Here is a 25,803-nt window from a genome sequence, read left to right as displayed (position 1 = left end):
ATATTCAAGCTTGATACAGGTCTGAATTTGGATTTTAATTAAATATTTGACATATTATAGGTTTCTGAATAAATGTTGTCAAAGAACTTGAAATTGGTTATATGAATTGAATTTATATTCAATTAAAGATTTCTTGCTGTTGTGCAATACACTATGCTGTTGCGCAATACTTAGTAAATCTGTTGTCAGACTATAAACAAATAAAATTGATAAAATTCTAAAGGGAGCTTACATCAATAGATATAATCAATTCACCAAAGTTTCATAAGAATTGCTGAAAGCATTTTTGAGTTATTGTCTGAAAACTGGAAAAACCCCCCTTTTTTAATGAATAAAACCCCATAACTTGGAAATGTAAAATCTAAAATTTATAAAATTCTAAAGGGAGCTTACATCAATAGATATCAACAATTCATCAAAGTTTCATGAGAACTGCTGAAAGCATTTTTGAGTTATTGTCCAAAAACTGGAAAATTCCACTTTTTTGTATGAATAAAACCATGTAACTTGGAAACGTAAAATTTAAAATTTATAAAAATCAAAAGGGAGCTCATGTCAATAGATATAAACAATTAACTAAAATTTCTTGCAAGTTGGTGAAAGCATTCTTGAGTTATTGTCCGAAAACTGGAAAATCCCCCTTTTTTTTAATGAATAAAGCCCCATAACTCGGAAACGTAAAATCTAAAATTTATAAAATTCTAAAGGGAGCTTACAGCAATAGATATCAACCATTCACCAAAGTTTTATGCATTCTGGTATAAAGTGTTTTTGAGTTAATGTCCGACATGTTGACGACCGTCAGACGGACAAACGGTATACCATAATACGTCCCGTAAACAGGCGTATAAAAAGCAGTTCTAAATGAAAATTAGACAAAAGGCTTAAACAAGAGTGTACCACTTGAGAACCTTGGCATTTTTGCAAAAGCTAAATTAGATTGATTGCTTGTTGGTGTTTAACACCACTTTCATCACTATTGGATATACTGAGGCAGTCAGTTTTTATTGGACTGGAGCATGCCTGAGTGCCCTGAGGGAACCATCAAACTTCGACAGGTCAATTAAGATTGAAGTTAAAAGCAACTCACAAGCTCACTGTCGGATGCAATGTAATAAGATTATTTCGTTGAACTCGGTAAAAATCATCTGAACCGAAAAAAAATGGATCTTAATCTATAACAAGTCATGGTTAAACTATATACCAAATATCAAATCAATATCTTCAAGTATAATACATTTTTTTGTTGAAAAACTGATTTTTTGCGTGCAGTCAAGGACCAAAACTCTGCACAAAATCATCAGACCACAACAAACTCCGAACTTGATCTGTAACTTGTCATGGTACAACTAAATACCAAATATCAAATCAATATCTTAAAGCAAGATAAAATAAAATGCTTCGCTGAGCGCAGCCTGATACGACTGCGGAGGACAAACCCTGAACAGTTGGTGCAAGTTTGGACACAATATTCAAGCTTGATACTGTCTGAATTTGGATTGTGATCAAATTTTTGACATAACATAGGTTTCTGACACAAAATAAATGTGGTTAAAGATCTTAATAAAATGCTCCGCTGGGCGCAGGTTGATATGACCGCAGAGGTCGAACCCTGAACAGTTGGGGCAAGTATGGACACAACATTCAAGCTTGATACAGCTCTGAATTTGGATTGTGATTAAATATTTGACACAGCATAGGTTTCTGACACAGTATAAGTGTGGTCTAAGAACTTAAAATTTTTAATTTACCTATTCAAACCATATCATTATTATTTGCTTTTATATATAAATCAGAAATAATCAACTTAAAATGAAAAATTTAAAAGAAAAAAAAAATCCCTGCCACCCCCACCCCCCAAATTTTTTGAACCCCCTTATGGTTCATCACCCCCAAACTCAATCCCAGCCTTCCCTTTGTGGTATGGTACCTTGCAGTACAATTTCAGAGAGATCCATACACTTGAACACAAGTTATTATCTGGAAACTAGAAAAATGCTTGTTTTTTGGCCCGAAATTCCTAAATGTTTAGGGCAATTACCCCCAAACTCAAACCCAGCTTTTCCTTTGTGATATGGAACCTTATAGTACAATTTCAGAACGATCCATATACTTACACACAAGTTATTGTCCTGAAACTAGAAAAATGCTTGTTTTTTGCACCTTTTTGGCCCCTAATTCCTAAAATCTTGAGGCAATTACCCCCAAACTCAATTCCAGCTTTCCCTTTGTGATATGGAACCTTTTAGTACAATTTCAGAAAGATCCATACACTTACACACAAGTTATTGTCATGAAACTAGAAAAATGCTTGTTTTTTGCCCCTTTTTTGGGCCCCAAAACCTAAAATTTTGAGACAATTAATCAATCCCAGCATTCCCTTTGTGATATGGAACCTTGTGGTACAATGTCAGAGAGATCCATACACTAACACATAAGTTACTGTCTGGAAGTTACAAAAATGCTTATTTTTGGCCCCTTTTTGGCCCCTAATTCCTTAACTGTTGGTACCATAACCCCTAAATTAATCCCAACCTTCCTTTAGTGATATTGAACCTTCCGGTAAAAATTTATAGAGATCCATTCTCTTAAACTAAAGTTATTGTCCGGAAACTAAATGCGTCTTCGGACGAAGCAGACGACGACATGATAGCGTTATATGACGCAAAAATTTTTTTGCGGTGGTATACAATTCGAAATGGGACATTTAATTTACCTAGAATGGTCTGATATCCAAAATCTAACAACATGGTTAAATTCAGCATATAAGAAAACACCAAAAATTTTATTTTAAATGAAATCAAACACAGTTTAATTTGGGACCGCTCAAACCTTAATATAGGCTAATTTGAAAACAGGGCCTAAAATACAAAATCTAAATGCACAATAAGATTCAGCATATCATACAGCCACAATAATTCAGTTTTTGATGAAATCAAACTCAGTTTAATTTTGGACCCTTTTGACCTCAATGTAGACCAATTTAAAAATGGGGCTCAATATCCAAAATAGTAATACAAGGTTAGAACCCCAAAAATTAAAGACTTTAAATTAATCCCATTGAAATTGGTTAAAAGATTTGTCTTTATTTTCAATTGAAGATTTCCTGATATTGCGCAATACTGTGCTATTGTGCAATACTGTGCTATTGTGCAATACTGTGCTATTGTGCAATACTATGCTATTGTGCAATACTGTGCATTTGAAGATTTCTTGCTATTGCGCAATACTGTGCTATTGTGCACTACTGTGCTGTTGCGCAATACTGTGCAATGAAAGATTTCTTGCTATTGCCCAAATACTGTGCTATCGTACAATACTGTGCAATTGAAGATTTTTTGCTATTGCGCAATAATTAGATATTGCCCTATACAATGCTGTTGCGCAATAATAAGATATTGCCCAATACAATGCTGTTGCGCAATACTGTGCTCTTGCGCAATACTGCGCTGTTGCGCAATGGAAGATTTCTTGCTATTGCACAATACTGTGCTATTGCGCAATACTGTGCTGTTGCGCAATACTGTGCTGTTGCGCAATACTGTGCTATTTTTCAATACTGTGCAATTGAAGATTTATTCTTGAAAAAAATTAAAGACTTTAAATTAATCCCATTAAAATTGGTTAAAAGATTTGTCTTTATTTTCAATTGAAGATTTCATGTTATTGCACAATACTTTGTGGTATGGAACCTTGTAGTACAATTTTAGAGAGATCCATACACCAAAACACAAGTTATATTTCCGGAAACTACAAAAATGCTTGTTTTTGGCCCCTTATTCTTAAACTGTTGGTACCATAACCCCCAAAATCAATCCCAACCTTCCTTTTGTGGTATTGAACCTTCTGGTAAAATTTCATAGAGACATTCACTTATACTAAAGTTATTGTCCGGAAACCAAATGTGTCTTCGAATGATGACGCCGCCGCCGTCGACACCTCCGACATCATAGCATTATATGAACGCAAAACTTTTTTGCGGTCGTATAAAAGATGCTGAAAACTGATTACTTTCCTGAATTGTCTAAGTCAAAGGACCATAACTCTGCAAAAATCATCAGACCGGAACAAAATCCGAAATTGTTCTATAATTTGTCATGGTAAACCTAAAACTGTATACCAAATATCAAATCAATTACATCTGTAAGGATGACGACAAAAAGTGATTACTTGCATGAATTTAAGAAGTCAAAGGACCTGCCATGTGAGGGACTCAGACTCATAACCTGAGTGTAAAAAGGCCAGTGATATAGTTGATAGTTACGTAAAAGGATATTTGCTAAAGTAGTACAAAGTTAATTGTAGGCCAAGGTAAAAATACAATACAGTTATCTCCATTTTTATGCATTCTACACAAAATAAAAAAAATGAATATTTGACACAGCATAGGTTTATGACACAAAATGAATGTGGTCAAATAAACTGAAAAATTTGAAATTGGACATTTACCTATTATGGTCCAATATCCAAAATCTAAGTACATTGTTAGAATCAGCATATTAAAGAACCCAAGAATTCAATTTTTGATGAAATACTTATTAATTAAAACATTCCTGTTCAAAGGGAAATAACTCAAAATAAACAAGAGACCAAATGACATAGAAATTAATTATTAACAAGAAATGATTGTAACAGGATGCTGTTAAGAAGTCCCCCAAACGAAGCTCATATAATTTGCAATTCCAAGAGTCGCCTGACATTGGGCAAAGTCCAGTGAAAATTGGTTTGGTCCAGTAAAGTTATATGCATTAATGATGCCTGGGGACTAACCCTGTAAATCATTCAAATCATCTTGGCATGACAAACCAGAATATATATGGTTTAGGGGTGGGGATCTCGACCATTTACAAGATATTAGAACATTGGGGGTTGGGGAACCCCTGGGGACTGACCCTATACGTCATTCAAATGTTCGAGAAATGACGAACAGGAATATATATGGTTTAGGGGTGGGGATCTCGACCATTTACAAGATATTAGAACATTGGGGGTGGGGGGAACCCCTGGGGACTGACCCTATACGTCATTCAAATGTTCAAGACATGACGAACAGGAATATATATGGTTTATGGGTGGGGATCTAGACCATTTCGAGATATTAGAACATCGGGGGTGGGGGGAACCCCTGGGGACTGACCCTATATGTCATTCAAATGTTCGAGACATGACGAACAGGAATATATATGATTTAGGGGTGGAGATCTCGACCACTTACAAGATATTAGAACTTTCTTAAATGGCAGGGGGTGGGGGTGACCCCTGGGGAATGACCCTGTATATCATTCAAACCATATTTGCATGACAAACCAGAATATATATGGTTTAGGGGTGGGGATCTTGACCACTAACAAGATATTAGAATTTTCTTAAATGGCAGGGGTGGGGGTGACCCCTGGAGACAAACCCTGTATTTCGTTTGATGTGCTTTATTATGACAAACCAGAATATATATGGTTTAGGGGTGGGGATCTTGACCACTTACAAGATATTAGAACTTTCTTAAATGGCAGGGGATGGGGGTGACCCCTGGGGACTAACCCTGTATTTCATTTAATGTGCTTTATCATTTAGAACATTTTCAATTAAAAAGATTGTGTCTATCACAAACGGTTTTCAATTTATAATCATTTGAAAATTTAAAAAAATAAAATCCCATAGGGTTCTATAGTAAAACCCTCCTTTCTTTTTGCCCCTCAAAGTACCCCTTTATAAAGCCCATCGCACAAACAAAACCCTGATTGCACCACTTGACACGTTAGTCTAACATATTGTGGAACCCTAAGTTAATCTGACAAGCAGTTTTGGAGAACGGGTGCGGACAAGTTCAAATTTAAAAGCGGCGGAAAAAGAAGAAGAAGAAGATGAAGAAGAATAATAATAATAATAATAATAATAATAATAATAATAATAATAATAATAACTGCGCAAAACCAATAAGTCTTCCCAAACTTCGTTTTGAAGACTTAACTATACCATTTCTGTTCAAAGGGAAATATCTCAAATTCATATAGTAAAAATCACTTTTGTTACTGAAAGGTCTTCAACTCAACAACGAAAACAGCTAAAATCGTGGAAATTTGACCTTCATTTAGTCACAGGAAACAACATATCTTAATTTGAAAAGATTTCGTCAAAGCGTTTTCATGTTAATGAACGGACACTGTTTGGCAGCCACCCGCCTGCTGCCGTACATCCCCAAATCAAAAAATTGTTTAAAAACAATTAATTATCAAAATAATTAATGTCGGTGTAAGTATCTCATAAATCGAAATTGAGAAAACTTGCTCTCGTCTTGTTCGCTCTGGAATATGAAATAAAAGACATCTGCTAATTTTGTTGAATATTGAAGAAATGACATAATATTAATTTCCTGAATTGAAAAATGACAACTAAGCTTAATTAAAAGCTTTTTAAGTGTGGATTTAGCGCCTCAAATATATGATGTTGTCCAATCAAAATGGTGATAACAAATAATTGCATTAGAATTTTAAATTGATTGTTCCAAACTAATGTTTTAAGATTTCTCTCCTGAAGTATTTTAGTTTTGCGGCATTTGATTTTTGAGTTTTATATTTCTTTATATTTTGTAACTTTTTTTCTACTTGATTCATTCTAAGTGTAAGCGTTTGTAATTCAACACCATATCTATCACTATATGTACCTGTAAGTATTCCATCACTTCTTTATACTGGCCAAATTTATATTTGGCTGCTAGATCGTATGGCGTCTTACCCTAAAATACAGACAAATCTTTATATTGCTTTCACCTGTTACAAAGAAGGCTTCTGTAACACATATCTTACAATTAGTAAGACCAGTAGCAGCTGAGTGGTGATTTATTTTATCTTAACAGATGCCAACCATATATATATAACTCAGGAGACGACATTCAGATAATTTTTCACAATTTTGTGAAGAATTTAAATAGGCTTTTAACTCTTTTTTTTAAAGAATCAGAATAAAGGTTCCATCTGTCCAATTTGGTCCTGTAATTTTTTTTGCAGTTTGAAGATAGGTAAATGCATCCTTATGTCTACATGAGGTGTGGAGGACTTTGGGGGTCTTCATTTTTAACTATCTTTTCTAATTTTGTGAACTCATTATTGACAGTTCTTTATATTTTTAACACCCCAATATTATTCTCTATTTTTTATATTTTTGCACGGAATTATTTTCTATTCATTAATTTTTCACCGATTTCTCTCCATTTTTTTTTTTCCATTCATGATTTTCTAATCTGCATACCCCAGCCACACCCTCCTATATCTGTATACCCCATCCACACCCTCCTATATCTGTATACCTCATCCATACCCTCATATATCCGTATACCCCATCCACACCCTCCTATATCTGTATTACCCATCTACAACCTCCTTTATCTGTACACCCATCAACATTTTCCTATATCTGTATACCCCATCCACAACCTCCTATATCTGTAAACCCCATCCAAACCCTCCTATATCTGTATTACCCATCCAAACCCTCCTATATATGTATGCCCAATTCACACCCTCCTATATCTGTATTATCCATCCACACCCTCCTATATCTGTATACCCCAATTAAACCCTCCTATATCTGTATACCCCATCCAAACCCTCCTATATCTGTATACCCCATTTAAACCCTCCTATATCTGTATTACACATCCAAACCGTCCTATATCTGTTTTACCAATCCAAACCCTCCTATATCTGTATACCCAATCAACACCCTCCTATATCTGTATACCCCATTCAAACCCTCCTATATCTGTATACCCCATCCACACCCTTCTATATCTGTATACCACATCTACAGCCTCATATATCTATATTACCCATCCAAACCCTCCTATATCTATATACCCCATCCACACCCTCCTATAGGGAAAACGGTAGTATTTATTCTGCCATAGGCGACATTACTAACATTTTCTAAATTTACCACTTTTTATAATAAAAACCTGGACAAAACAGTTATGTGTGGTAATAGTACATTATTATTCTGTTTTAAAAATTGAAGTCAAATGTATCATGACCAATTTCCAACGGAGCTTGTTTATGTTATCCATGTCCACCTTCATTTTACACTAAATTTATGAAATTTTGGAAGTCTTTTTGAACAATTCTCTAGAATATATTTCAATGGGTTTCAAAATTTATATTGTAAATATACACACTGCAGTTATTCATCGATAAATAAAAAATATATATTGTACCCTTACATCCAATCACAGCGCTTCTAAGTTCATACCTGTCAACCTACGAAAATGAAAATGCAGGTCATGACCTGCATTGAAAAATAAAATCTCGGATCATAACGCTTACGAACTTTTTTCCAGCTGAATTTAAGTATTTTAGGGGACATTTTTTTATATTTTAAAACAAACAATTTCCAAACCATGAAAAGTAATGGTGAAGTATTAACTGAAAATAATTTTAAACTATTATTATTGCAATGCACTTCTGGCTATGATAGATTAATGTTTAACACTTTAACAATTTCCTTGATTATATTCAGTTCACCATTCACAAGGAGCTCAGTATGCATCTATCATGTCTATCTGTACAGTTCTATACATTATTTCTAGAGATGATAATGAGGATTATTAACGACCTTGACTGGCTATACAGCCCTCGCACGGTGGTTGATATAAGAGTATATTAAAAAAAAGTTAAACATTTAAAGGAAGTAGAGATGAAAAAAACTAGATATCATTGAGATGGGAGCCATCTCTGTGGGCCCTGCTGTGAATAATGTGTGGTAAAAAATTTGTATCTTTATCATTGGACATGGGGTTGTCAATTGAAACCGAAGTTTATGACCTTGACATTTGACCTAGGAAGTTGTATATACATTATGACACACCCTCTGGTGTTGGTTTATATACATGTCAAGTATAAACTTTGAAATCATAACGGTTCTCTAGATATAGAGCAGACACAATTTGTTACACACGGACGGACGGACAGACGGAAGGACTGACAGACGGGCGGACGGACAGATTGATCACAATAGGGCGTCTGCCATTCGGCGGGGCCCTAATAATTTTCAACTATTTATTTTCTAATTGTTCAAAGGTAGAAAAATAATAAAAAGTAATATTCTAATTAGTAATATGTATTTGCATTCAATTTGTTTTAGATTTAACCTTTTTTTACAAAAATAAACATAAATTTAAGGAGTATATTGTGAAAGGTGACAAAAAAGGTGAAGTAATTAAATTTTTTGTGAAACAACTTTGAAATACACAAATTATTTTTGACCTAAAGCTAAGGTAATTGGTGTTAATTAACCGTGTGTTTGACACCAAAGCTGTCAAGTAAAGCCATGCACTTAATTTGAGTTTACACAGCTAGTTGAATTTCTTGTCCAGGAAGAATTACAAACTTGCCGGTATTTCAAAGGAAAATAGTCTGAAGGCTTTAGAATCCGGGTGAAAACGGGTCATCTTCGGAATTCCTGGGTTATTTAAATACCCGGCGGGTATTTAAAAAATCTCGGGTGAGGGGTGAAAATCTCAGGTCACACCCGCAGGATACGGGTCAGTTAACAGATATATAAGTTGACTTCCTTCACCTGCCTTGGGTACACAAAAGGCCAACCTAAAGCCGGGAAAATGTAATACTACTTTTTTCCCTATACTGTGAAATAATGATATAAATAATTCTTATGACACCATCAATGCAATACTGAGTTATTGTGAAAACCTTGGCTATAATATATACTTGTCTGTCCCCATTACTTAAAGAAACATGGATCATTTTATTTCCCCACCCCTACATGCTGGTTTACCTGTCTCTGTACTTCTTTCAGATAAGGCTTAATAAACTACCTGTATCCAATTATATCTTATCTTATTTAAAAAGAATAGTAAACAGTACCATTTTAACAGATAACAAAATGCTCCGCTGGGCGCAGCTTGAAACGACCGCCAAGGTCGAACCCTGAACAGTTGGGGCAAGTATGGACACAACATTCAAGCTTGATACAGCTCTGAATTTGGATTGTGATTAAATATTTGACACAGCATAGGTTTCTGACACAGAATGAATGTGGTCTAAAAACTTGAAATTTTTTAATTTACCATATCATTATTATTTGCTTTAATATATAAATCAGAAATAACCAATTTAAAATGGAAAATTTTAAAGAAAAAAAAGGGGAAAAAAAATCCCCCCCAAATTTTTTGACCCCCCTTATAATTCATCACCCCCAAACTCAATCCCAGCCTTCCCTTTGTGGTATGGTACCTTGCAGTACAATTTCAGAGAGATCCATACACTTGAACACAAGTTATTGTCTGGAAAATAGAAAAATGCTTGTTTTTTGGCCCCTTTTTGGCCTCAAATTCCTAAACGTTTAGGGCAAATACCCCCAAACTCTAACCCAGCTCTTCCTTTGTGATATGGAACCTTGTAGTACAATTTCATAAAGATCCATACACTAACACACAAGTTATCGTCCGGAAACTAGAAAAATGCTTGTTTTTTGCCCCTTTTTTGCCCTAATTCCTAAAATTTTGAGGCAATTACCCCCAAAATCAATCCCAGCCTTCCCTTTGTGGTATGGTACCTTGCAGTACAATTTCAGAGAGATCCATACACTTGAACACAAGTTATTCTCTGGAAACTAGAAAAATGCTTAGTTTTGGACCCTTTTTGGCCCCTTTTCCCTAAACATTTTGGGCAATTACCCCCAAACTCAAACACAGCTTTTCCTTTGTGATATGGAACCTTGTAGTACAATTTCATAAAGATCCATACACTTACACACAAGTTATTGTCCGGAAACTAGAAAAATGCTTGTTTTTTGCCCCTTTTTGGCCCCTAATTCCAAAAATTTTGAGACAATTACCCCCAAAATCAATCCCAGCCTTCCATTTGTGGTATGGTTACTTGCAATACAATTTCAGAGGGAATCATACACTAACACACAAGTTATTGTCATGAAACCAGAAAAATGCTTGTTTTTTGCCCCTTTTTAGGCCCCTAATTCCTAAAATTTTGAGGCAATTACCCCTAAAATCAATCCCAGCATTCCCTTTGTGATATGGAACCTTGTGGTACAATGTCAGAGAGATTCATACACTAACACACAAGTTATGTCTGGAAGTTACAAAAATGCTAATTTTTGGCCCCTAATTCCTTAACTCTTGGTACCATAACCCCCAAAATCAACCCCAACCTTCCTTTTGTGGTATTGAACCTTATGGTAAAATTTCATAGAGATCCATTCACTTAAACTAAAGTTAGAGTGCGAAAACCAATGTGTCTTTGGACGACGACAAAGACGCCGGACGATGACGACGACGCCAACGTCATACCAATATACGACCACAAAATTTGTTTGCGGTCATATAAAAATGACAGTTCCATTTAATTTGTATTCATTTTATCCTAAATTTACAACATAAGCACAAATTCAAGATTTTTCATACTAATCTCCATTACATGCTTTAGTATATGCCATATTGTGGTTCAAAATTTCAGAGCTTGTTATAAAATTCATTATTCTGTCTTGAGATGATAAAAACAAAGATGTTAGACACTTAAAACATTAAGGTAGCACTACAGTCTAACAATGATTTTTTGGAGATATTTTTTTTATCACATAATTTTAAAGTAAGTATCATTCTGCACATTTTGTAAAAATCCCAGTCATTATCATATCTCAACAGGGAGTAATTGATAATGAACTTATGTAAATAAAAGCACATGGTAATTACTCTAAATATATGGGCATTTGGGAGGGGCTTATATGTCAATCATCTGTTGATACCAGTGTCCAGCTGTTAATCCCTGACCACAATATAAATATTGTGGTCTTATCTCATTGTAGTGCAACAAAAGTAATTAACCCTTGCCGACGAGTCCCGGTTTACCGGATTCACGCTTCGGACAGCTGACGATGAGTCCCGTTTTACCGGGATCGGAATACCTCTTTTACATTTCCCGCTCAAAACATTGCAAACATGAGTTATCTTTCTTTGTTGATACCCGGATGAAAGTGTAAACATGGCGCTTCCTTTTGTTGAAAACCGTGTCAAAATCAGATGAAATTCACGGAATTTACGAGAATTTGAAATAAGGGAAAATTTTTTTAAAGAATATGGAAGAATTGAAGCCAGACTAGTATACTTTTTTGACATAAAATGCAGTTTTATGTACAACACACTTGGAATGGACATCGTTCAGTGTAAGGAATTTGTACAGCCTCATTCAATTTTTCAAACTTATGCAGTTTTGGGTTAAAAAATTTCGATTTTGGGTCAAAAAGTAGAATTTTGAGAATTCCACCTAAATAATGCCGAAAATTTGAAAATTTTAATTTTTTATGAAGAAACAATTATCAAAACATGAACAAAACTGTGAACATGGTGTTAGTGAATGAAATAAAGACACAAATAACTACACACTAGTTTTTCTTGATATTTATTTATGAAGATCTCCCACTTGAGTCATAGTAGCCAGGAAGACATCATCTCAGAGTAGCTTCTGTAGGGGCAGCTATCGGTGAAAGGGTTAATAAACAGAGAAAAGGAAAAAGATATGAAAAGGAAAAATTCTACCAAAATGAAAAGAAACTATGGATAAGAGTGTGAAAGTATCTTTGAAAGCCTCTGACAAAGGTTCTTACTACAAACAAGAAGAATATGTCTCTGAATCTTCTACATTTAAATGATGAGCGTGTCTTCTGTTAGAAGTTTTAGGCATTTTAACCAATTTTAAGTTTATGTGAAATTTTTCAATTCCATATAACTAAAAAATCATGTGGGACATTCTATTTTCAGGAAGGGGATGGTCTTGATCTTTTCATGACCATATCTTTTATTACATAAGTTTAATGTTCTAGCTAATTTCATAGTAAAATTATTCTTTAAAGTGTGATGATGTTAAATATTGATTATATGCAGCTGGTCAATCCTGTTATTCTCTTATCTTAGACTGTCTGGACAGAGGCTGAGCTTTGTCTATATTTCATTATACATTACAAATGTTGGTCAAATCTGTGTCGTCAAACTCCCGCCAAATGCTAAGTTAGTGTTTGACAGTGCACACATAATGCAAAATTTACAGTCTAAGAGTATCAAAGACACAAACTGTGTGGTTCAATTGATAAAATAATGGTGTCAGAACACTCCTGGGGTGTTCCCAGTGGAATTTATGTTGCATTTATAGGGGTTCTAAGAGGAAACTTCAGTTTTTAGGTGATTTCTCAGAACAATTTTCATGAGAACTGTTAGCAAAAAATGGAAATAGAAACTTTATGGGTACCCCTTTGGTTTGGCTTTGATATATGTGATTAAATGGAGTATTTACTACAAAACTATGTCCCAGTTTTTGGATAATTTGTTTCTTAATGAATTTATAGGTCTCCAAAGATGAAAGGTGAAATGAGGTATGGCACCCAGCAGTTAAATCAATATATCTTCTTATTGGATGCATATATTAAAAATCTGAGACACAGTTTTGTAGCTTGTGTATGGTTGATTAAAGGGTTGAAAACAAATTTTTACTACCATTTGTCCTGAATGTGCCATTTTCATCCAAGTTGGAAGACCACTTTTTTGGCAATTAATGAGCTATATCTTTAAATTAATCATACCAAAAATAAATTTATCTATAGACTAAGAAAGAGTAATATTTCAGCTTTAAAATGAATTAAAGATTTTAAAAATCCATTGAGTAGTTTTGGAGAAATTAATCTTTAAAGACTGTTGGTTGGAGTCAGAAAATTCTGACTGTAGTGCTACCTTAAATATGCAAAAAACTCAGCTGTAAAGTTGCCTTTGTTGCCTGTATTAATCTATGAAAAAGCTGAATTATGTCCCTTGGGAGTATTCATTTCCAACAATAGTCCTTTCAAACAGTAGAAAATGAAAAATTATATATGCCTGATATAATAAAAGATAGAAACTACAAAATGAAGCACTATTGAAATATTTGCTGCATGAACTGCCAAAGAATGTGAACAATTCTTTACACAGGAGAGTATAAATTCTATCTAAATTTAGCCTCAATTGGGCCTCTTTTTTTCTTAGATGGACAATTTTAACACTGAAAATGCTTCTATTTTGACCAAATATTGCCTTACTCCATAAACAGTACAAACTTAACCAGACAATTTCCCATTTTAATAGATTATGTTTTAAGAAATACCCAAGTAATACATTTAGGGAATTACACAGCCAAAAAGGCAAATATTTCAGTAAAAAATATTTGCCGCGACTTGAATTCTGGTGTTTCCAATTGAATTAATCATTGCAAAAGGTGAAAACAAATACAAAAGAACTAGAGTTTGGTGCATTTTATACAATATAGTTAATATTGAAATCCTAGAATAAAGTTTTATATCAGTACCCATCAATTTGACTTATTGTGATGACTCAGCACTTTTCTCAACACAGTATTGGTCTCAGTGAAAAATTTCTATTCATGGTGATAAAAATCAAATGTACTAATCAAAAGCTTTAAAATAGTACAATATAACTGAACTATGATTGATTTTGTTTTCCCCTGCTATAGGGAAAACGGTAGTATTTACTCTGCCATAGGCGACAATACTAACATTTTCTAAATTTACCACTTTTTATAATAAAAACCTGGACAAAACAGTTATGTGTGGTATTAGTACTTTATTATTCTGTTTTAATAAACTGTTAACACAGAGATATGTCTCGCCTTTTTGTACTTTAATAATGCAAATTTGAAATTAAAATAGCAATACTTTAACATGTAAGTTATGCAAAGTCAATGAACCATGACTGAAGGTACATGGCAAAACAATCTCCATGAAAATGAGATTTGCCAATGCTAATTCAACTGCATACCAAATACCTAGACTTATCATAAGTCGTTCCCTTTCAACAAACCTAAACACAAACATTGACTTGTAAACTATGTAAAAGTTTCAAAGTCAATGAACCATGATGAGGGGGTGGAGCTATATAATCTCCATGGAAACCAGACTTGCAAATGCCAATAAATTTGCATACCAAATATCATTGACTTAACATTAGCGGTTCATCTTAAACTGATCTAATCACAAACTAATACATGTAAATTAAGCAAAAGTTTCAAAGTCAATAGACCATGACTGAGGGGGCGGGACCAAATATTCTCCATGGAAATGAGATGTGCTAATGCTTATGCAATTGCATACCAATTAACATTGGCCTACCACTAATGGCTAATCTGTATTATGTAGTAATAAGTATTGTGTATAAATTTCATAACATTTGGTTGAGGCAAACTAAAGTTAGAAAACGGAAACTAAAAATTTGTACTTGATATGAGTTTTGTGTTAATGAATATTGTGTATAGGTTTCTTAACCCATTTCTCTGACGTCAGTCTATTGTTCTTACAGTAGATTATTTTTCGAGAATCCACTGACCACTTCGTTAACTTAAGATAACTTATTTTATAACTTTAAACTTTTAACTTACGATTTTTTATCCTGTCAAAAACGAGAGGCATATGAAGGGTCCGAACTCGCGCGTATTTTCTTCATAATCAGTAGAGTCTTTAGTCTATGCATGATACCACTATACCACGAGTGCTGACATAAATCGATATTTAAATAACACTCTTAAAGCGCACAACTGTCAATACATGTCAATAAACTGTATTTCTATCTCAGAGATAATTCGCTTTTGTTATCTAATACAATATTTATACTATGTCTGGATTTGTTCATGTTCTTTTCAAATTTATGTAAATTGTTTTATGCGTTATTTTTTAAGGAAGATTATGTTCTACATTTGAACGTTCTTGAGTATAGTTATATAGCAGTATGGAAATATCTTAAAAAAGAGTTTATTCACGATGTCAGGTTTGAACATTGGTCGATTTTCAACATCGTTATAATGAACCGATGGGTCTTTATACAATTGTGGCTATAACACACAAGTTCTAAACACTAGAGAATCGAGGAATTGTATATATTAGTACAGTTCATTGATAAAATAAACAACCACATGCCCATTACACATGTCACTTTTAACGTACAAGGACTTTTCCTTTTCATCATAGCAAATGCTTACTTAAGGTTTTAGTCTTATAATGATATCGAACTATCAATATTTTCTTCTGTTTGATTATAAATGGTCCAAATATACATCACGTCAACATTGAACGTACTCGTATTTGAATGAAGTGTGATATATAAGCTACGACCGTAAAACCACCTCCTTGACTGTAAAACCAGAAACAAAATCATTGCCTTAAAATGAATATGAAGTATATAATACCTCTAAGATTAAAACAATATTTTTGTCGAGAAAAAAATTGCAATGAAAAATTTCAATTCGGGTACAAGGTTTGAACTTGGCACTGCTAATATCACAGTTGTGTCTTTTGATACCAACGACTAGACGATCACGGCTATGAACAGCTTGAATGTAATAGTAAAAAATTGACATAATTATACATTGTACATCTGTAGCACGAGCAATTCTGCTGGAGATTTAGAATGCGTACCACAGAAAATACTAGTTTATTGACTGGTTTGCCAAATGTAATAACGTTAAAATAATCTAAACTTAATGACAGGGAAACAGTTTAAACAAAATACATGTATAATTTTCAAAAAAGACCTTCAGCAATTATTTTATTTATTTCGGAAACATCATTTACTGGAGCATCATAAAATTGTAGTATTATGGCAACTACACTAAATACATGTACTTGACTTAATACGGTTAAATTGCAGGCAATCCTTAATCAGCTGTAAAGAATCATAGATTGCTAAATACTATATATGTAAATTTGTAAGGTTTCTAAAGTTTGGTAATTAGATTTTTTTAACTATTCAAAAAAAGATTAAAAAATTCTGTATATTTACATATGTCGTTTTGAATAAATCATAAATACCAAAATCTATATAATTTAAATACTTTGTAATGATAAAACATTAAATGAAATATAAATATACAAGTATTAAATCTGGTAATAAAAAGGGGAGCTAACAACCCATTTAAGTTATATCAAACTTATGTTAACTTAAAGATAGACGTGAACCGTGTGGATATAATCACTTCCAGCTATTATAGAATAAAAAAGACAAAATACGAAATCATTTTTATGAAATTCCGTTGATTCATTGTCAAAACATAAAACAGACAGTCTTTTTACTAGAAATGGGTTAAGCTAGAGAATTGATAAGAAGTAGTGGATTCGTAAACGATAATCAACTTGCGACTAAAGTCGCTCGTTGATTATCGTTTACGAATCCACTACTTCTTATCAATTCTCTACTACATAATGTTTGGTTGGGGCAAACTTAAGTTACAGAATGGAAACAAAAAATTTTGCAATCTTTCGATTTATAAAGGGGCATAACTCAATAATGGTTAAAGTGACACTACCCAAATTCAACTTGATCTGTGTTTTATCAGTGGAAGTCAAAATTAAACATTGCATTGTATAAAGCATTGATTGTAGTTGATTCAACTATAATCATGGACAAAGGAAGATAACTCCAATTTTAATAAACTGCTTCGCTGAGCGCAGCTGGATACGCCCGCAGAGGTCCAACCCTGAACAGTTGGGGCAAAAATGGACACAATATTCAAGCTTGATACAGGTCTGAATTTGAATTGTAATTAAATATTTGACATATTATAGGTTTCTGAATAAATGTAGTCAAAGAACTTGAAATTGGTGATATGAATTGAATTTATATTCAATTAAAGATGTCTTGCTGTTGTGCAATACACTATGTTGTTGCGCAATACTTAGTAAATCTGTTGTCAGACTATAAACAAATAAAATTTATAAAATTCTAAAGGGAGCTTACATCAATAGATATAATCAATTCACCAAAGTTTCATAAGAATTGCTGAAAGCATTTTTGAGTTATTGTCTGAAAACTGGAAAATCCCCCCTTTTTTAATGAATAAAACCCTATAACTCGGAAATGTAAAATCTAAAATTCATACAATTCTAAAGGGAGCTTACATCAATAGATATCAACAATTCATCAAAGTTTCATGAGAACTGCTGGAAGCATTTTTGAGTTATTATCCGAAAACTGGAAAATCCCCCTTTTTTTTATGAATAAAACCCTGTAACTTGGAAACATAAAATCTAAAATTTATAAAAATCAAAAGGAAGCTCATGTCAATAGATAAAAACAATTAACCAAAATTTCTTGCAAGTTGGTGAAAGCATTCTTGAGTTATTGTCCGAAAACTGGAAAATCCTCCTTTTTTTAATGAATAAAACCCCATAACTTTGAAACGTAAAATCTAAAATTTATAAAAAACGAAAAGGAGCTTACGTCAATAGATATAAACAATTCACCAAAGTTTTATGCAAATTGGTTAAAGCGTTTTTGAGTTAATGTCTGACATGTTGACGACGGACGGACAGATGGACAGACGGACGGACGGACAAACGGACAACGGTATTCGATAATACGTCCCGTAAACGGGCGTATAAAAATTGCTTGATATTTAGAAGAAAATAAAAATTTTACAATTTTTCCATTTATAAAGGGGCATAACTCTAGAACGGTTAAAGTGACGCCATCAAAATTCAACTTGATCTGTCTTTTGTGGTAATAAGCATTGTGTATAAGTTTCATAACATTTGGTTGAGGCAAACTTAAGTTAGAAAACGGAAACTAAATATTTTGCAATTTTTCCATTTATAAAGGGGCATAACTCTAGAACGGTTAAAGTGACGCCATCAAAATTCAAACTTGATCTGTGTTAAGCATTGTGTATAAGTTTCATAACATTTAGTTGAGGCAAACTCAAGTTAGAGAACTGAAACCAATTTTTGGACGTATGTATAGACGGACAAGGGTAAAACTTAATGCCCCCTCCGCTACGGCGGGGGCATAAATATACATTGTACCCTTACATCCAATCACAGCCCTTCTAAGTTGACTTCCTTCACCTGCCTTGGGTACGCAAAAGGCCAACCTAAAGCCGGGAAAATGTAATACTACTTTTTTTTCCCTATATCTGTTAACCCAATCCCCATCCTCCTATATCTGTATACCCCATCTATACCCTCCTTTATATGTATAACCAATTCACTCCCTTCTTTATCTCTATACCCCATCCCACCCTCCTATATCTGTATTACCCATCCACTCTCTCCTATATCTGTATACCCCATCCACACCCTCCTGTATATATATATACCCTACCTATACCCTCCTATATCTGCCAAATCCACACCCTCCTGTATCTGTATTACCCATCCAAAACCTCCTTTATCTGTATACCCCATTCTCACCCTCCTATATCTGTATACCCCATCCCATCCTCCTATATCTATATACCTCATCCAAACCCTCCTATATCTGTATTACCAATCCACATCCTCCTATATCTGTTTACCCAATCCACACCCTTCCATATCTGTATTACCCATCCACTCTCTCCTATATCTATATTATATACCCCATCTATACCCTCCTATATCTGTATACCCAATCTCCATCCTCATATATCTGTATACCCCATCTATACTGTCCTATATCTGTATATCCACTCCCCATCCTCCTATATCTGTATACCCCATCCACACCCTCCTATATCTGTATACCCCATCCACACCCTCCTGTCTGTAAACCCCAACCACACCCTCCTATATCTGTATACCCAATCCACACCTTCCTATATATGTATACCCCATCCACACCCTCCTATATCTGTTTTACCCATCCACTCTCTCCTTTATTTGTATACCCCATCCACACCCTCCTATATCTGATTTACCCATCCACTCTTTCCTTTATTTGTATACACCATCCACACCCTCCTATATCTGTAAACCCCATCCACACCCTCCAATATCTGTATTCCCCATCCACACCGTCCTATATCTATATACCCCATCCACACCATCCTCATATATCTGTATACCCCATCTATACCCTCCTATACCTGTATACCCAATCCCCATCCTCCTATATATATATACCCAATCTATACCCTCCGATATCTGCAGTATACCCAATTCCCATCCTCATATATCTGTATACCCCATCCAAACCCTCTTTTATCTGTATACCCAATCCACACCCTCCTATATCTGTTTACACCCTCCACACCCTCCTATATCTATATACCCCATCCACACCCTCCTATATCTGTATACCCCATCCACATCCTCCTATATCTGTATACCACTTCTACATCCTCCTATATCTGTATTTTCCATCCACACCCTCCTATATCTGTATACCCCATCTATACCCTCCTATATCTGTATTCTCCTCCACACCCTCCTATATCTGAATACCCCATCCTCACCCTCCTTTATCTGTATACTAAATCCACACCTTCCTATATCTGTATACACCCTCCACACCCTCCTATATCTGTATACCCCATTTAAACCCTCCTATATCTGTATACTAAATCCACACCCTCCTATATCTGTATACACCCTCCACACCCTCCTATATCTATCTACCCCATCCACACCCTCCTATATCTGTTTACCCCATCCACACCCTCCTATATCTGTATACCCCATCCACACCCTCCTTTTTCTGTATACCCCATCCACACCCTCCTATATCTGTATACCCCATCCACACCCTTCTATATCTGTATACCCCATCCACACTCTCCCCTTACTGTATACCCCATCTATTCCCTCCTATATATGTATACCCCACCCACACCCCTCCTATATCTGTATACCCCATCCACACCCTCCTATGTCTATTTACCCCATCCACACCCTCCTATATCTGTATACCCCATCCAACCCCTATTATATCTATATACCCCATCCACACCCTCCTATATCTGCATACCCCATCCACACCCTCCTATATCTGCATACCCCATCCACACCCTCCTATAAAACTTTTTTCATATTTTAAGTTCAATTCAAATGATCATATGACTTACACTATAGTCTTGAAAAAAACCATTTGACCAAACATACATAATTTTAGTGATTCATTACTTAATAGTCAAACACTTGGTATATACTATAAAATATTACCTCATGTGTTGTAACCAAGGGACTGGCACCTCCTTCTACTAGACATCTTGTGGTCTGTAGATATCCCCTCCCAGCAGCATAATGTAAAGCTGTGTATCCAGTGGATGCTGTTCTGCTTGAGTGACTTACCTTACAAAAAGGCGGACACTTTAAAGATTAAAAGGACTTAACATCAGTTTGATTTCGTTTAATGGGGGCGTGACTAAATAGTTTGACACAGCTTAACCACATCTGAAACTAATATGAATGACCGCAAAGGAATCTATTTGACTGGCATTAAAATAATTTGATAGGGATTGAAATGCATTAAAAACAATTTTTGTCAATCGTTATCTAATGTGAATTAATCATTTTTAAAGAGCGTTAATGCCGATCAAGCTAAATTCGGGTTACTAGTACTATATCAGAATACCCCATACACATCCTCCAATATCTGTATACCCCTCTACACCCTCCATTATCTGTAAACCCCCTCCACACCCTCCTATATCTATATACCCCATCCACACCCTCCTATATCTGTATACCCCATCCACACCCTCCTATATCTGTATACCCCCTCCACACCCTCGAATATCTGTATATCCCATCCACACCCTCCTATATTTGTATACACCATCCACACCCTCCTATATCTGTATACCCCCTCTATACCCTCCTATATCTGTATACCCTATCCACATCCACCTATATATATATACCCCATACACATCCTCCAACATCTGTATACCCCCTCCACACTCTCCTATATCTATGTACCCCATCCACACTCTCCTATATCTGTTTACCCCATCCACATCCTCCTTTATCTGTATACCCCATCCACACCCTCCTATATCTGTATACCCCATCCACACCCTCCTATATCTGTATACCCCATCCACACCCTATTATATCTATATACCCCATCCACACCCTCCTATAAAACTTTTTTCATATTTTAAGTTCAATTCAAATGATCATATGACTTACGCTATAGTCTTGAAAAAAAACCATTTGACCAACCATATATCATTTTAGTGATTCATTACTTAATAGTTAAACACTGGGTATATACTATAAAATATTACCTCTTGTGTTGTAACCAAGGGACTGGCACCTCCTTGTTCTACTAGATATCTTGTGATCTGTAGATGTCCCCACAGAGCAGCCATATGTAAAGCTGTGTAGCCAAGGATCTATAATATAACCAAATAACATGTAAATATTATGGACAATACTTTTTTATCAATATCAATAATATACAAATATATTTGTTCATTGAACTGTCTAATTAACAACATGATTTTGTGTTGATTAATAGTAATGTGATCAGACTAAGTAGATAACATACATGTGTGGTGTCGATCTTACATCCTGTACCAATGAGCAGTTGACAGACCTCCAGGTGTCCTTCCCCGGCAGCAAACATTAATGCTGTCTCTCCATACTCCTGGAATAATACAACTGACATTAAAACTTGTCTGATAAACTGGACAATGTTGTGTAATAAATATAAACAAAATATATATCACATGAATCAGTGGTCAAAACTCAATAAAATGACCAGTCACACTTGTATTTATATTCTATATAAACAATAAAATAACATGTTTTGTTGTGAAATGTCAAAACTTCCATTAAACCTGATATCTTAAAAAAAAAAAAAAAATTTCAAGAAATGTGTAAAATAATTATATCAATGGATTCAGTAGAACAAAACAAGTAAAATGAGACCCCACTTTATATGATTCTTACAAATATTTGTTCATTAAAACAGTCTAATTAACAACAGGATTTAGTGTAGATTCAGTATTATTATTCATTTTAATAAAATAATTTTTTTAAAGAAACATGAAAAGGAGTAATATTTTCTGATTCAGAACAATAATATGAGTAAAATGAGACCCCACTTGATATAATTATTACACATATTTGTTCATTAAGCCTGTCTGATTAACAACATGATTTAGTGTTGATTAATAGTAATGTGATCAGACTAAGTAGATAACATACTGATGTGGTGTCGATCTTACATCCTGTATCAATGAGAAGTCTACAGATCTCCATGTGTCCTTCCCTGGCAGCAAACATTAATGCTGTCCGTTCACCAACCTGGAATAATACAAGTGACATCAAAACTTGTCTGATAAACTGGACAATGTTGTGTAATAAATATAAACAAAATATATATCACATGAATCAGTGGTCAAAACTCAATAAAATGACCAGTCACACTTGTATTTATATTCTATATAAACAATAAAATAACATGTTTTGTTGTGAAATGTCAAAACTTCCATTAAACCTGATATCTTAAAAAAAATAATTTTTTTCAAGAAATGTGTAAAATAATTATATCAATGGATTCAGTAGAACAAAACAAGTAAAATGAGACCCCACTTTATATGATTCTTACACATATTTGTTCATTAAAACAGTCTAATTAACAACAGGATTTAGTGTAGATTCAGTATTATTATTCATTTTAATAAAATAATTTTTTTAAAGAAACATGAAAAGGAGTAATATTTTCTGATTCAGAACAATAATATGAGTAAAATGAGACCCCACTTGATATAATTATTACACATATTTGTTCATTAGGCCTGTCTGATTAACAACATGATTTAGTGTTGATTAATAGTAATGTGATCAGACTAAGTAGATAACATACTGATGTGGTGTCGATCTTACATCCTGTATCAATGAGAAGTCTACAGATCTCCATGTGTCCTTCCCTGGCAGCAAACATTAATGCTGTCAATCCATCTCTCTGGAATAATACAACTGACATCAAAACTTGTCTGATAAACTGGACAATGTTGTGTTATAAATATAAACAAAATATATATCACATGAATCAGTGGTCAAAACTGAATAAAATGACCAGTCACACTTGTATTTATATTCTATATAAACAATAAAATAACATGTTTTGTTGTGAAATGTCAAAACTTCCATTAAACCTGATATCTTAAAAAAAAATTTTTTTCAAGAAATGTGTAAAATAGTTTTATCAATGGATTCAGTAGAACAAAACAAGTAAAATGAGACCCCACTTGATATAATTATTACAAATATTTGTTCATTAAACCTGTCTAATTAACAACATGATTTAGTGTTGATTAATAGTAATGTGATCAGACTAAGTAGATAACATACTGTATCTGTGGTGTAGATCTTACATCCTGTATCAATGAGAAGTTGACAGATCTCGAGGTGTCCTCCCCAGGCAGCCAACATTAATACTGTCCATCCATCTCTCTGGAATAATACAACTAACATCAAAACTTGTTTGATAAACTGGACAATGTTGTGTAATAAATATAAACAAAATATATATCACATAAATCAGTGGTCAAAACTGAATAAAATGACCAGTGACACTTGTATTTATATTGTACATAAACAACAATTAAACAACATGTTTTTTTTGAGATGTCAAAACTTCCATCAGAACTGTCATGTTAAAAACAATATTTTTTGAGGAAATGAAATAAAATATTTACATCAATGGATTCATTACAACTTTCTGAGTAAAATGACATCTCACTTTATATAATCCTAACAAGTATTTGTTGATATAAGGATTAAATCTGTCTGATTAACATGATTCAGAATAATGATCAATTTTTTTATAAAGTAACTTTTTCAAATATGAAAAAAAATTGAATTTCCTGATTAAGTTTGAAAAAACGAGCAAAATGAGACCTCACTTTATATAATTCTTACAAATATTTGTTGTCCATTAAACCTGTGTAATTAACAACATAACTTTGTATAGATGAAGGAATGTGGTCAAAGTGAAGATTAACATACATATGTGATATTTGTTTTACAACCGCTGTAAAACCTTGGTGTAAAACATATTCTTGTTAATATTCAAACTAAGAACTTTATCAACTATAATTCAAAACAAACAAAAATAATTATTTAAAAAAAATACCTTTATGCATTTTTTTTTCCTCACTAAAACTGTTTAATTAAAAACAGATTTTGATTTAATATCGAATTCAGTATGATGATATAAATTTCAGTTTCCATACAGATATAGTATTATATTATGTTCTGAAGTAACTTGTAGTTATGTGTTTTATACTGCTTATGTACAATCTGTTATGTGCTGAAGTAACTTGTAGTTGTGTGTTTTATACTGTTTATGTACAATCTGTTATGTGCTGAAGTAACTTGTAGTTGTGTGTTTTATACTGCTTATGTACAATCTGTTATGTTCTGAAGTAACTTGTAGTTATGTGTTTTATACTGCTTATGTACAATCTGTTTTGTTCTGAAGTAACTTGTAGTTGTGTGTTTTATACTGTTTATGTACAATTTGTTATGTGCTGAAGTAAATTGTAGTTGTGTGTTTTTAACTACTTGTGTACAATCTGAAATGTTCTGAAGTAACTTGTAGTTGTGTGTTTTATACTACATGTACTTATGAACAATCTATTATGTGCTGAAGTAACTTGTAGTTGTATGTTTTATACTGCTTATGTACAATCTGTTATGTTCTAAAAAAAACTTGCAGTTGTGTGTTTTATACTGCTTATGTACAATCTGTTATGTTCTAAAATAACTTGCAGTTGTGTGTTTTATACTGCTTATGTACAATCTGTTATGTTTTGAAATAATTTGTAGTTGTGTGTTTTATACTGATTTAAGTACAATCTGTTATGTTCTGAAGTAACTTGTAGTTGTGTGTTTTGTACTGCTTATGTACAATCTGTGATGTTCTAAAATAACTTGTAGTTGTGTGTTTTATACTGCTTATGTACAATCTGTTATGTTCTTAAATAACTTGCAGTTGTGTTTTTTATACTGCTTATGTACTATCTGTTATGTTTTGAAATA

The 25,803-nt window shown here is 33.7% G+C and overlaps 1 protein-coding gene across 3 annotated transcripts in view; it reads right to left on the bottom strand.

The window, feature by feature from the left end:
* LOC127709397 (uncharacterized) overlaps positions 1 to 22,138 on the bottom strand; it is a 449,543-nt gene extending 427,405 nt beyond the window's left edge. The window contains exon 1 of one of the 3 annotated variants that reach the window (XM_052214907.1): positions 22,038 to 22,138. In XM_052214907.1, coding sequence (XP_052070867.1) covers positions 22,038 to 22,121 — 84 coding nt within the window. In that variant the 5' untranslated portion in view covers positions 22,122 to 22,138. Of the gene's footprint in view, positions 1 to 6,661; positions 6,722 to 20,967; positions 21,377 to 22,037 lie in introns of those variants that run through there. The other 2 variants (XM_052214909.1, XM_052214910.1) reach the window with 2 other exon arrangements.
* Between the last annotated feature and the right edge of the window lie 3,665 nt (positions 22,139 to 25,803).

Source organism: Mytilus californianus, unplaced genomic scaffold, assembly GCF_021869535.1.
Source record: "Mytilus californianus isolate M0D057914Y unplaced genomic scaffold, xbMytCali1.0.p SCAF_7, whole genome shotgun sequence".
NCBI lineage: Eukaryota > Metazoa > Mollusca > Bivalvia > Mytilida > Mytilidae > Mytilus > Mytilus californianus.
Note: the sequence above shows the minus strand (reverse complement) of the source record. Positions and strands in the feature narration are given on the sequence as shown.